This window comes from Pseudopodoces humilis, chromosome 10 (genome assembly GCF_049639895.1).
Source record: "Pseudopodoces humilis isolate 2021_Gansu_Grassland_sample_001 chromosome 10, ASM4963989v1, whole genome shotgun sequence".
Lineage (NCBI taxonomy): Eukaryota > Metazoa > Chordata > Aves > Passeriformes > Paridae > Pseudopodoces > Pseudopodoces humilis.
Window position 1 is genome coordinate 6281880 of NC_142209.1, and position 12360 is coordinate 6294239.

The 12360-nt window shown below is 42.0% G+C and overlaps 1 protein-coding gene across 3 annotated transcripts in view; it reads left to right on the plus strand.

Moving 5' to 3' along the window:
- The window catches only part of C10H1orf21 (chromosome 10 C1orf21 homolog), a 109084-nt gene that overhangs the window by 31963 nt on the left and 64761 nt on the right, over window positions 1–12360 (plus strand). For all 3 annotated transcript variants that reach the window (XM_014260016.2, XM_014260015.2, XM_088060717.1), the window contains exon 2: window positions 9070–9275. In XM_014260016.2, the coding sequence (XP_014115491.1) occupies window positions 9182–9275 (94 nt within the window). In that variant the 5' untranslated portion in view covers window positions 9070–9181. The remainder of the gene's footprint in view (window positions 1–9069; window positions 9276–12360) is intronic.

The window sequence follows — 12360 nt, forward strand, 5'->3', positions numbered from 1 at the left end:
AATAGAATTGGTAAGTGCTCAGCTTCAGTATTATAATTCAGTTGCACAAAATTTGCATATAACGTGGGGATGGAAAAATACAGTAATAGTGACTGAAGGATTTATGCTGTTTTGGTGCATATTGCTCTGGATGCTGATTTTCCTGAGCCTGGGTTTATCAGTTGTCTGGCAGTGGATGATTTACAGGTGCTATAAATGACACCAGAATTTACAGTTATGTTGTTTTGAGTTAAATGCTGTTCTAGGGAACTGGACTCGGGTAAATCAGCTTCTAGCTACGGGCTCCTTGTGTAGCCGTGACCATCCCAGGCATGGGTTTGGGAGGGAGATGAGCAGTCTGCAGGACCTTTCACAGGCACTGTTTTATACTTGGGGCCCTTTAGCTTCACTGTTTGAAAGCTGGATTTGTGTGGTGCAATCACATTGCACAGTTGGCTCTCCCATTTTCCTTTTTCCCCCCCTTTTTTTTAATATCCAATTCAAGATTTTTTTGAATTTAGTCTCAGTATTGCTTTCCTAACATAATAAAACTATGTCTAAGAGAGTCAGCCTGATTCAGCCTTCATAAACTTACCAGGTTAGTGAAGAAAGATTTTTTTATTTCTCTAGCTCATCTGCAAAAAGAAAAGGCCTCTTGAAAGATCCCGTAACTGCGCAGCAGCAGCATAGGTGCATATGGCAAATGTTTCCTCGCTGACACATTACCAGCAGGTCTCCAGCATCTCAGCCCCTTGGCTTCTGTATAGCTCAGTTGTTCTGTGTAAAGTTTATCCTCAGTGGCATGTAAAGTAGCTCCTGCTGTAGCTCTTTGGATGAAAAATTACTTGGAAGTGGGGTGGGGGGGCAGGTTGTGGGCTCTATGTAGATGCAGAGACATTCAGGGACATCCAGCCACCCCTCCCTGGCTTGCAGCTGCGTTCCCCTTCCTCTGTGAGCAGGAATTTGGCCCAAACATGCTGTTTGGCCAAGCTTGGCCAGGATGCAAGGAAAGGTCTTCAGGTGGAAGCTGGAAGCTCACAGCATAACTGGAAGTGTATATTCAAGGCAGAGTCAAAGCAGTTTCCTGAGGTGAGATGGGGTAATTCTGTGCTGGATTTTTGAGCAGAGAGGTGAATTGCTGCTGTGTATGTATTCATCATTCACTGATGGAGCTGAAGGGGGATGCTGGGGTCTGTCATCTCATTTATGGATATTTTTAAGGATTTTCTAGGGAATGACCAGTCAACTGACTGTGGGGCTTTTTGTTGTAGAGCTGTTAAAATAAATCAGTGGGTCTAAAGGTAGTTGAGATCCTGCAAATGTGCAGCTAGAGATAGTTGCATTAGAACCCATCTCAGTGTGGTTATTTCTGCCTTTGTGGTGGCACACAGGAAAGATTCGGAAGTAGTTTGGGAAGGAAATCAAAGTGTGAAAGAACAAAAAATGAAAATAATACATTTAAGTCTTAAAATTCCAGGTCTTCGCTACCACACTAGTGGGTGGTATTAGATCCTTGATGCTTTTCTTCTTGAAATAAAGAAGTATGTGCTTCACATTTTTAGGAGAGACTTGTTAAACTGCTGCTTTTTCTGGGAGAGAGACAGTCGTTAAAAGAGCTCAGCTCCAGGCCAGAGTCAGTGTTGACATTTGGAGATGCATCCCCCAGCCCTGGTAAGAGGAGAGAAATTTAGGAGAACAGGGCTGTTTTTTTCAGTGTGGTAATTATCCCTCAAGGCTTTCCTCCAAAGCAGTGGGTCTTGTTGATGAAGTGGCTTCTACATCAATTATTTTAGTCTGATTTGACACGATGGTGGTGACTTCCTAGGTGTAATGGTTGCATCTTTAAATTATTTTTAAGGCAGAGCAAGGGGAACGAGTCTTCAAAAGGAGGAGGATGCTCAGACCTGTTCTTAGAGTGTACAAAATATTGTATAATTCTCTGTTCCTGTACCTCAGGACTTTTTACTGTCTACTGTTCAGTAAAGCATATCTTGCTCTTAAACCATGAACACAGAAATAAAATTAAATAGGAGAGCTTATTGCCTGCTTTTTTTATACTTTAGAGGTGCTTGAGCTACCTTCCCATTATGGTAAGTGCTGGAGATTATACTTAGATGACAAAGTCATGTACTGAGAATTGAACCTGGCTTTTCTGTAGTCCTGTCTGGTGTCTCACATCACATCAGCCTGAGGTGCCACCACCAGCACTCATTTTCAAAATCCCTTTGGAAATAAATCATAAAACAATCTTTGTTTCATGAAACTCATGAAAGGTTCAGGAAGTGACCTCAAGCCACCTAAAGTCAGTGGAAAGGTCTTGCTGCTTTAAATCAAATCCTTCATGGTGGTTGCTGGTGGGTTTTTAGTTATCTGGTGTTGACTGTAGTCTTCCTTCATGTGAGGCAAGGTAATGGCTTCAGACTGCCAGAGGACAGGGTTAGCTGGGATACTGGGAAGAAATTCTTCCCTGTGGGGGTGGTGAGGCCCTGGCACAAGGTGGTGAGGGATGGGAAGCTGTGGCTGCCCCATCCCTGGAAGTGTCCAAGGCCATGCTGGACAGGGCTTGGAGCAACCTGGGACAGTGGAAGATAAGTCATGATAGGGGTAGGATGGTGTGGGCTTTAAGCCCTTTTGACCCAAACCATTCCATGATTCTGTGAATATCTTTGTCACATCCTTCTAACAACCACAGTAATCTTTGCTGTAGAAGCAAGAAATATTTAGGTGTTCTCCATATATTGTCATGTAGTCTTATTTTTTTATGGAAGTTCTTGTTTTTTCTGAAAAGTACTGAGGATAAATATCCTGAATCTCTGGAAATATGGTTGAGTAGTACCTGTTTCTATGTTAAAGACAAGCTCTGGTGCCGCTACTGGTTTGGAAGAGTTTGTGCAAATGAAATATGTTTAAAAAGTTTGTATTCTTACCTGAACAGGCCATATCTGTGCACAAGCTAAAACAAATACTCATTTGCCAGCCAATTAAATCTCATCTATCATCAAAGTTTTGTGTATTAATTCTCATAGAGGGGAGAAAATAATTAAATATTATAACTTCATTCTGTAATGATGGTAATCTTTGTATCACTACTCCTAAAGTATTTGAGGGTAGAAGGAATTGAGAATGAAATGCAATTTATTTTCTTTGGAAACAGCGAAAATGGTAAGTTGTATGACTGACATCTCTTGTGCTGCTGGGCTTTTCACTCTGATTTTACTTTAACTCTACTCTGTGTGAATGAAGAGGATGATTGCAATGCAATTCATCTCTCTTTCATGTTTATACTCTGATGTTTGAAATCTTTTTCTATGGATTTACAGGTGATATTTCTCCTTAGAGTCTGAGGAAGGAGAAGATGCTCCCAGGAAGTATTATGTTTCTGTTGGGAGCTTTTCTATTTGGAAACCACTTGTTGCTTTAATATACCAAAATTCCATGTATTGGATCAGCAAAAATCCTGATTGCAAGCAAAAGAAAAGAAAATCAGCTGATCTTGCTGATGAAAAAAGGTGATCTAAGCCTCAGCAAAGGCTGTCCTTTGTTAATCTGATGATATGAATTGGTAGAATTAATTCAAACCAGGCTCTCCCTGCTGAGAAAAACTAGGTAGATGATCTTCTCTGTAATGCTGGGTGGTTTTAGCTGTCAAGTTGCAGTATCCCTGTTTTCTCTTGGAAAAGGGATTTGTGCTGAGTGCAGCTTCCCAGGAGAGGACACATGGCATGCTGCCTGTAGGCCTGGGCAGCTGGGCTGGTATCATGTGTTTCTGCTGGTTTAGCATAAAGCCGTGGTGTGTTTCCCTGTGCTCCTGGTTTTACAGCATGGAGCTGATTCCCTTTCCTTCCAGACAAATCACTGCTGTGCTCACCTGGTTCTCTGGGACAGCCTGTTTCCAGTAGGAGGCTGAAATGTGTAATAAACACAGGTCTTGTTCATTGCATTATAGGGGCAAACAATTCATAGAAGGGCAGAAAAGGCTTAATTTTCTGGCTGTTTGTACCAGTGGGTGAGGAAAGCATGTTCTGTCTGTGGCTGCCAAGGAACAGAAATCACCGCTTACTTTGACTTTTCCCCCTAGTGCCAATGGAAGATGTTAGTCCAGAGTGTTTGCACCTCTGGAAGTCCAAACTGTTTTGCTGTTCCTTTAGCAAGTCAGTGGGTTAACTGTCAACATAACTGCGCTATTTGTGCTGATTTGAATAATCTGAAGAAGGAAAAAGAGACCTTATATGAATATTTTTTTAAAATACTTTTTTCCTTCCCTCCTAGGCCATTGGTGCACTTCAACGACAAAAGTGATATCTTTTTGGCTCCAAAAATGCCTTTTGGCGTTTGAATGAAACCCAAAAAGCCAGCTTTTGTGGTGGAGAGTAGCTGAGAAAGAGAAATGTCACAGTGAAGAAGTCCCAGGTGCTAACTACCAACAGCCCTTGTGCAGGAAAAACTCTGAATTAATTTCTGCTTGCTTCTTTTTAGGAAAAAAAAAAGGAAATCAAACAGCTCTATTTCTTATAGGAAATAAATCTAACTAATAGCAAGTTAAATCCTTGAGTTCTGCCTAGAACATGTTCTTTCGTAGGAAAAGTCAGTGTGGTTTTTCTTTGTAGCTTAGGTGTTTTTCATGGTTGCATGAAATTTGTTGATTTGATCTCTTGAGCATTGTGAAATTTTAACCTGATTTCCTGTGTGGTCAATACAGAAAGAAACTTGTAGATGTATCTGCAGCCTGAAGATGATGAAAGATCAGTTATCTCAATGCAATAAAGATGAAAACAAATACACCTGTTGTAATAGAAGAATTAACATGCATTTGTTGTAAAACACTGGAAGTCCTCCATTTGTATGAAGTGTTTGTGGAGGCAAAATGTGTTTTGTCAAGGATGCAGCTTTTGACCATCAGAAATAAGAGGTGAGGATGTGTTGAGTGAATTAAGGGCAGTGTTGGAAGAGTTGGTAAAAGAAAAAACACATCATAGACACATCTTCTCAGAAGAAAGAAAAAAATGGCTTAAGGTTTCCAAAGGTGTTTTCTATACTAAGAGATGAGCTCAGATGAAACCTGGGGTACAAAGTACAGCATCTGAGAGTGCCTCTAGTCTTCTTCTGACCTGCATGTAAGATGTTAATCCTTAACCTGCTGTATTTAATTTGGGGGTGGTGTAGGCACTTTTGATCTGCCTGAGAGATTTTTCTCACTAGTGTTTTACAGATTGGAGCCTGAAAATTGCCTCTCAAATCTTGATAATTAGTGATGGTGGGTGGTGAACATGAACTGCAAATGGTTTGAGGTTTTTCTTTTTAATTTTGGCTTCTGAAAATCTGTGGGCCCCCAAAATGCTGTGGAAGACAAAAAGGAAAATTACATTTGTGCAGAAGTGGGGGAGGAGGAACGGATGTATTGTTCTGCTGCAGTGTGAAATGCTGTGTTTCACATCCCCAAAGCTTGGCCAGGCATCCCAACAAGTGAAGACCAGCACCTCTCTTCTGAGTGATTCCTAAATCTCATCCCTGAGGGCTTTGGCCCTCAGGCAGGGGAGGTTTCCCAAGGCTGGAGAGCATCATGTAGCCCTATACATCAGATTTCATCCCCTGTGAAAGTAATACTGCTTTCCTGTCTCTCTGTTCTTTGTATTAAATCCTCTACTATCCCTGGGTTGTGTCTAGTTATCTGTGTCTCACAGAGCTAGGTTAACAGCAGTCCAAGGAACATGCCTGGAAGTGTGTTAGTTTCACCTTGGAGGTCATTTTTCAGTAGCTTTCTCAGCCCAGTTTATTGGCACTAGGAGAAGTTTGCCTCCATAACCCAACTGTTAATTGTATGGCTTTTTCAGGTGCTGCTGTGAATGCTATTCTTTAATGTATAAGGTGAAACTTCCAGTTTTTCTATCCCTGTGTGTTCCCTTTAATCACAGCATGCCTGCAAACATGACCATATTTTTAGAGGGTGATGTGTGCTACCAAAATGCTGCAGGAGAGATTTGATCATGGATATTTTTTCCTTTTCTCTCCCAAAGAGCTTTAGCCTTCTGCATTCCTCTTCTGTATCTCTTTGCTCCTAATTGTTCCTGCAGCTCAATGGTCCTGGGCACTAATCAATAATTCAGTATTGTGCAATTTGTTGTGCTGTATGTTGGCTATATAAGACTTCACAAAAAAATAATCTTTTTCCTAAGCCCAACCCACTGATCCTTTGTGAAATATATTTGGGTTTTATTACTATGCAGCTGTTTTCCCTTTTGTAAACAATTTCAGCTGAGAGACAGAAAAAGAAACAGGAAAAATAATTAAAGATGGCAGGAACATAATTCATTCAACAGGTACTTCTGTGGCTGCAGTTCTGCTGCTCCGAGGTGCTGAGCTGTGGTAGGCAGTAATTCCCCCTGTGACAGCCTCCTGCCCAGGTCTCACCCAAACACCTCCACATCCTTTCCAGGGTTACATCAAACCTTACCTTGCTCCTTTTCTGCTGGCGGACACAGGACTGACACCAAGAATGGTCTCAAGCATCAGTGCTTTATTATTCCCCAGTACAACCTTTTATACCCTTTTCCCTTATGCATAACATCTGTGTGCCCTTTTACTCTTTTGTGATTGGTCAATACAAATCAGCATTCCTTGCTCCTTTTTCTTTAACGCTGTTCAGCTGTCCTACACAGCTGCAATTTATCAGGGGCAAGATTGCCTGCAGCACTATCTATTCTTTTACAATCCATTCTCCCACACTTTTCTCATAGTTGGCCACACCCTTTTCCCTGGAATAATACTACTGTTTGTATTTTAAATCAGAAGTCAGTGTTTTGAGGCTCTGTCTACCTGGAGGCTCCTGCTTTTCTCTGAAATCTGAAGCAAGGACTCTGTTGGTCATGTTTACCCCCTCATTTGTTTTAGCTGGTCCATTAAAAGCTCTTCTTTTTAAACAAATTTATGTCCTCTGAGAAAAGAAGTCCCTGATTCATTTCCAGTCCAAGTAGCAGTTCCCTCTCCCAGTCTGCTGTTTCTCCACCATCTTCCACACCCCTGTGTCTTTACCTATCTCCAAGCACAGCATGGCTGATGTTCTAAATCCCTTTGGGTCCTTGTTTCCCCCCATCAGTGAGATCATCTTAGTGCAGCCTGCCACTTGGACACATGAGAGGATGAACTGTCAGCTGTGACACTCCCTGAACTGCAAAATCTGAGGAACTTCCCTGGCTTTATACCGACTTTGCCTGTAAAATCTAGGTTTTCTGGGGTGAAGGGTGGGGAGGGAAGAAGTTATGTAGCCATATAGGGTTAAAAAAAATAGCTCCAGAGCTCACTCCCTTCCACTAACAGTATCAATGCCTGGTGTAAGTTGTCCAGAACACTGGCTGCCCCACCCCTGGAAGTGTCCAAGGCCAGGTTGAATGGAGCTTGGAACAGCCTGAGCTAGTGGATGGTGACCCTGCCCATGGCAGAGGTTGCAATGAGGTGAGCTTAAAGTCCCTCCCAACCCAAGTTTTTCTATGATCCTGTAAAATCCTGTGTTTTGGGGTGAGTAATTAGCTGTGGCTAAGGCAGAAGAGAAGGATGGGGCAATGACAAATTCAGGCTCAGGTGTGCATGTGAAGAAGAAGAAAAAACAGACTAGAGCATGTTGGGTATGTACTGAACATAAAATTGAGCAGGGGTGACAGGAAGAGGTGACTGCTGGGAACAGCGATAAGCATTGTATGTTCTGGAACACCCTGGCCAAGTGGAGAGAAGCACTGCTCTGTGCAGAGAAGGGGGAAGCTGGCTGTGCGTAGGAGTTACTGGTGGTTCTGCATCCAGAGTCCACCCCCTTGCTTGGTGAAAGCCACGGTCTGCTGTAACAGAAGCGGAATCACTCCGAGCCTGGCTGCCACATCCCCATGTCTTTAGCTTTGGGGATGGGCAGGAAAATCCCTCTGGAGGCAGGAGCAGAACCCTCGTAGACTATGTGCTGGTGTGTTACTGAGCTGCCCTGGCACGGGGTAGGTGTGCTGCCGGTGCTGAGTGCTCAGGGAAAAGAAACTCACAATTTCCCTTGGGATTATACATTTCTGCTGGAATGGATACTGCTGTGTCATAGAATGCTTTGGGTTGGAAGGGACCTTAAAGATCATCTCGCTCCAGCTCTCCCTGTCTTAGGTAAGAGTGCTTGTCTGATATTACACGTAAACTTGTGGTCAGTGTGGAGCAAAATGAACCACAGCCTTGTGAAGTACAAACTCGGAAGTAATGAATTAAGAAATTGTGTGTATGATCTTATGCTATAGCTGAATTGAAGGGGGAGTCTCACTTTTCTTTCTTCTGAAAAGTTTGGCTGGTGGAAAGGCAGATCATCTCACCAAACTTTGAGGTAGCTTTTGTTCCAGTTCAGAACCATTTAGCAATAAACAGTTCATGAATTTGAATTTCTTTTTAACCTAAAATATTACAGTTCTGGAATTGATTTTTCTTTTCCTTTTTTTTTTTTTTTTTATGTGACATCTGGACTGTTCAGGGAGTGTTACTCCATCTTAAAATGGGGGTAGTCATCTTTTTGAGCAGTGGATGTTTTATAAATTGAGTAGAATAATGAACAAGTAGAGAAAAGGTAATACAACTGACTATTGCCTTTCACATCTGGCAACATAAGATCTTTAATTGATTTAGAGGGGTTATTTTGTCTGAACACTTGCAATTAGCAGCTCTTAATCAGTAAAACGCTTTGTAAGAAATCTGGCTTGATGGGTAGATTGATAAAAGGAGCAGGAGGAGCAGATATTGATGATTTCTTATCTCCTCTCCCAAAACCCTCTGCATTCTGTGAGAATAGCAGACTGGGTGGGAAACAGATCTGCATGTTGCTTTCTTCAAGCCATGGATTAAAGAATCAGGCTGGAAGAGGCTTTGAGTTCACCTGCTGTGCTCTATCCCAGGGCAGGGTGGAGGTACCTTTATCATGACCTGTCTATACCAGATGTTAAGGAATACGGTTTTAGCAGCCTCAGGCCATGGAGGCTGTGCCCTTTTGCTGCTCCTCACAAATTCCATTTTCTATCTTCTTGAAGCTCCTGTAGAGGGTACCTTGTGTGAATGTTTTCCTCTCTCTTTGGCCGTGTTTAGGTGAAAGGGACGTGAGAGCCGAGCAGGAAGGCGGATTATTTCTGCAAGGATGAGCGGGCGTTGCTAGAGATTATCTGTGGTTCGGTCCAGCTGGAGCTGTCTGAATGAAGCTATGGGCTGTGCCTCCACCAAGCATGTGTCTACTGTTCAAAACGAAGAGGAAACTCAGAAGGGCAAGAACTACCAGAACGGAGATGTGTTTGGGGGTGAGTGTTGCAGGATTGGCTTTCTTCTAGTATCACAAATGTTCTGGAAGGTGTACGAGGAAGTCTTAACCTTGAACAAAATATAAAGCAAATTATATGTTAAAATATATCACAATGATAGAGCAGTTGGCCCATCCAGGGGAGGGTACCATGACACTTGAAACAGGTGAAATTCTTAATGAAAAAGCAACATTTTAAGTGATGTATAGTGCTACACTATCTTGACATCCACAAATCCTGGAATAGTTCAAAGACAATGAATTGCACAGCCCCCTTATGTATTTATATATATGTCTCTGTTATATGTTTGTCATTGAGTACCAACATAGTTGACTCATTTCCTAAAAATAAATATCTGTTTGGTAAGAAAAGTAATTCCTCACTTCTGTTGTCCTGTAAAACAATAAAACATTAGTTCTGAAGTTCTGTAGCAAACGGTATTTGAAGTTACAATGAAGCTAGAAACTGAGGGATTTAATGGTTCTGGGAATCTAGGAACATGGGATGAAAACATCTGTTTCACTGTGAAGACTGGTCTGTGATCCAGGTCTTGTGCATCAGGAGAGGTAAAGTGATAGGAGATAAAATCATAGTCAGCTTCATGGTTTGTTTGTTTTTTTGCCCCAGATTCTGTTAGCATACACTAAGTGGTTTTTAGATAAAGCTGTAAATCTTTAAATACAATTTTAAAATGTCAGGAATTATCTGAAAGACTGCTCAGAAATTAAATTTCTAGATCTGTCTGGCTACCTGTCTGAAAGTTAAGTCAGCTGTGAATAAGCTGCCTTGGTACTGTTATTCTTAAACCAGGCACCTTGGTACTGAGTATACCAAACTACCCTGGTATTTTTTCCAGACTTTCTGGGGGCTAGCTTGCTCTCCCAGAGTAAGAATTCCCAGAGCTGTTACCTGAAGAGAAAGTAGTTGCTGAAATTCAGGACTGTTCTGTGTTCCTTCTCATCCCTGGGAGATGCTGGGCTTGGAATTCTGAGCTCAGTACATTGGTTTGGACTTTAAGTGTTGTCATAAACAGAAAATTATATCAGTTGCTCAAAGGAATGTGAGTTCAGATTTTAGCTTATACTTAATAAGGTAGCAATTTTTGGCAAAATGTGAGACTCAATCTTATTTATTTTTTTTTGGTGGTGGTGGTGGTTTAACCACATGCTGTGGGCCAAAGACCATAACTTTAACACAGGAAACTTAAAGTAGCTTCTGGAATCAGAGGATCAAGAAGATGGAAGGGATTTTAAAAGGCTCCCATTTATAGAGCTGGACTGGTATCAACAGTATAATTTAGCTATTCTGGGATCCATTTGAGGGATGTTAATCATTTTGTATTTTACTGTCAGTAGTACTACCATTTTCTGGTCCATGATTTAGTTTAGGTCTGGGATTTGTCATTACTAAAGATCTGAGTCCATGACTGATTCCTTCTTAGCGGAGTTGGAGTCTGACTGAAGCAACTCATTGAATGGTAACCATAGAAGTCACGTTTTTCCCTTGCTGGTGAAAGACAGCTTCTAGGTCAGAGCTGGGTGTAAGCGGAGGTTGAGCTGGAGTTTTACAGATCATCCAGTGCCACCCCCTGCCATGAGCAGGGACACCTTCCACTGTCCTAGGATGCTCTAAGCCCTGTCCAGCCTGGCCTTTGACACTTCCAAGGATCCAGGGGCAGTCACAGCTTCTAGCTTCTCTGGGTGCTGATGCTTCCCACCCTGATGCTTCCTTTCTTATTTCTGGGAAGGGACAGAAGTGCCTCACACAGCCAGTGGCTACAAGCAGAGTATCTGTGCTGCCTGTAGGGATTGAAAGTTCCTTGCGGTTTGATTAGGCAGAGTTTAAACCAAGGTGAGGAGCCAGGAGGTGATAGAAAGGGAATTAGAGGTTAGTTTCTGGGGAGGAGGCTGCAAAGTAAAGGAAACAGGAGTCAAGTAGGGTTGGAAGGTGACTGATGTGTCAATAACACCCTAAGAATATCAGTGAGCATAAATCATGCTGTGCATGGACAGCGAACACAGGCAGTGTTGGCAGGTGGGGACTAATGTGACATCAAGTGCCTGTGCAGAACTAGCAGGGGATGAGCCTCATGGCTGTGATAGCCACATTGCCTCAGATGTTTCACAAGGGGAGGAAGTTCTGAGGGATTTGGTACAGCAATGAGAGGATTAAAGGAAAAGAGCAGAGTGCTGGTGCTGCCTTCCCTGGGCAGGTAGCGGGGTCTGAAGGATGTGGCTGACAGGAAATTGCCCCTTGCTGTGTGACTACACCCAACTGGAAACAGTTCACCTTCCTTCCTCTAGCACCTTCCCCAGGCAAGCTGCAGGCAGAAGGAGTCAATAGTAAGGACTGTACTTTACAGTTAAGCAGTGGGTTTTTTTTCCCATGAGTAATTTTTACTTGACTCACATTGAATCCAGAGAGAATTTTCTGAGCTTCTTGGAGTGATGCAGTTCTGCTTCGGCTCTTCTTCAGAACCTCTGGATCTGTTTTTCTTCCTTCATGGTGGGATTGGTTGCAGCCAAGTCTGTTGACTATTGTGAGATTATGGATTCTGACAGATTTATTTTTTTAATTTCCAAAAGTCACTTCAGGTTAAGATTGATCTCCAGTACCCTATTTCTTCCCCAGCTTTTAACCTTTTTATTTTAGATGAGCAGACACACTGAGCCAGGTGCTTGCTGTGAATTTGAAACCCTGGTGTTTAAAACCATGAAACCCATGAATTCTCTAAGGACAAATCCTGGTAAATGAAACCAAAACATAAAAATTTCCAGCCTATCCCAAACTGTAGAAGTCGTGCTGCATTTTGCTCTAATATATATTTAAATAATAGAGTTAGCAGGCCTATCAAAGGAGATGCTCTAGAGAAGATTGAATATAATATGATTATTATGTCTGTTGGTCTCTAATGACTTTAAAATCCCTCTAATAAGGATAGTAATAATAAATCTTCATTTATTCATCATTCCACTTCAAAGCTGATTTCCAGGGCAATGCATAAGAACTATAATATGTAAATGCCAATGAAGAACAAAATGCAATGATAGAGCCTTGAGCATTGTTGATTTCAGCATATGTTTTA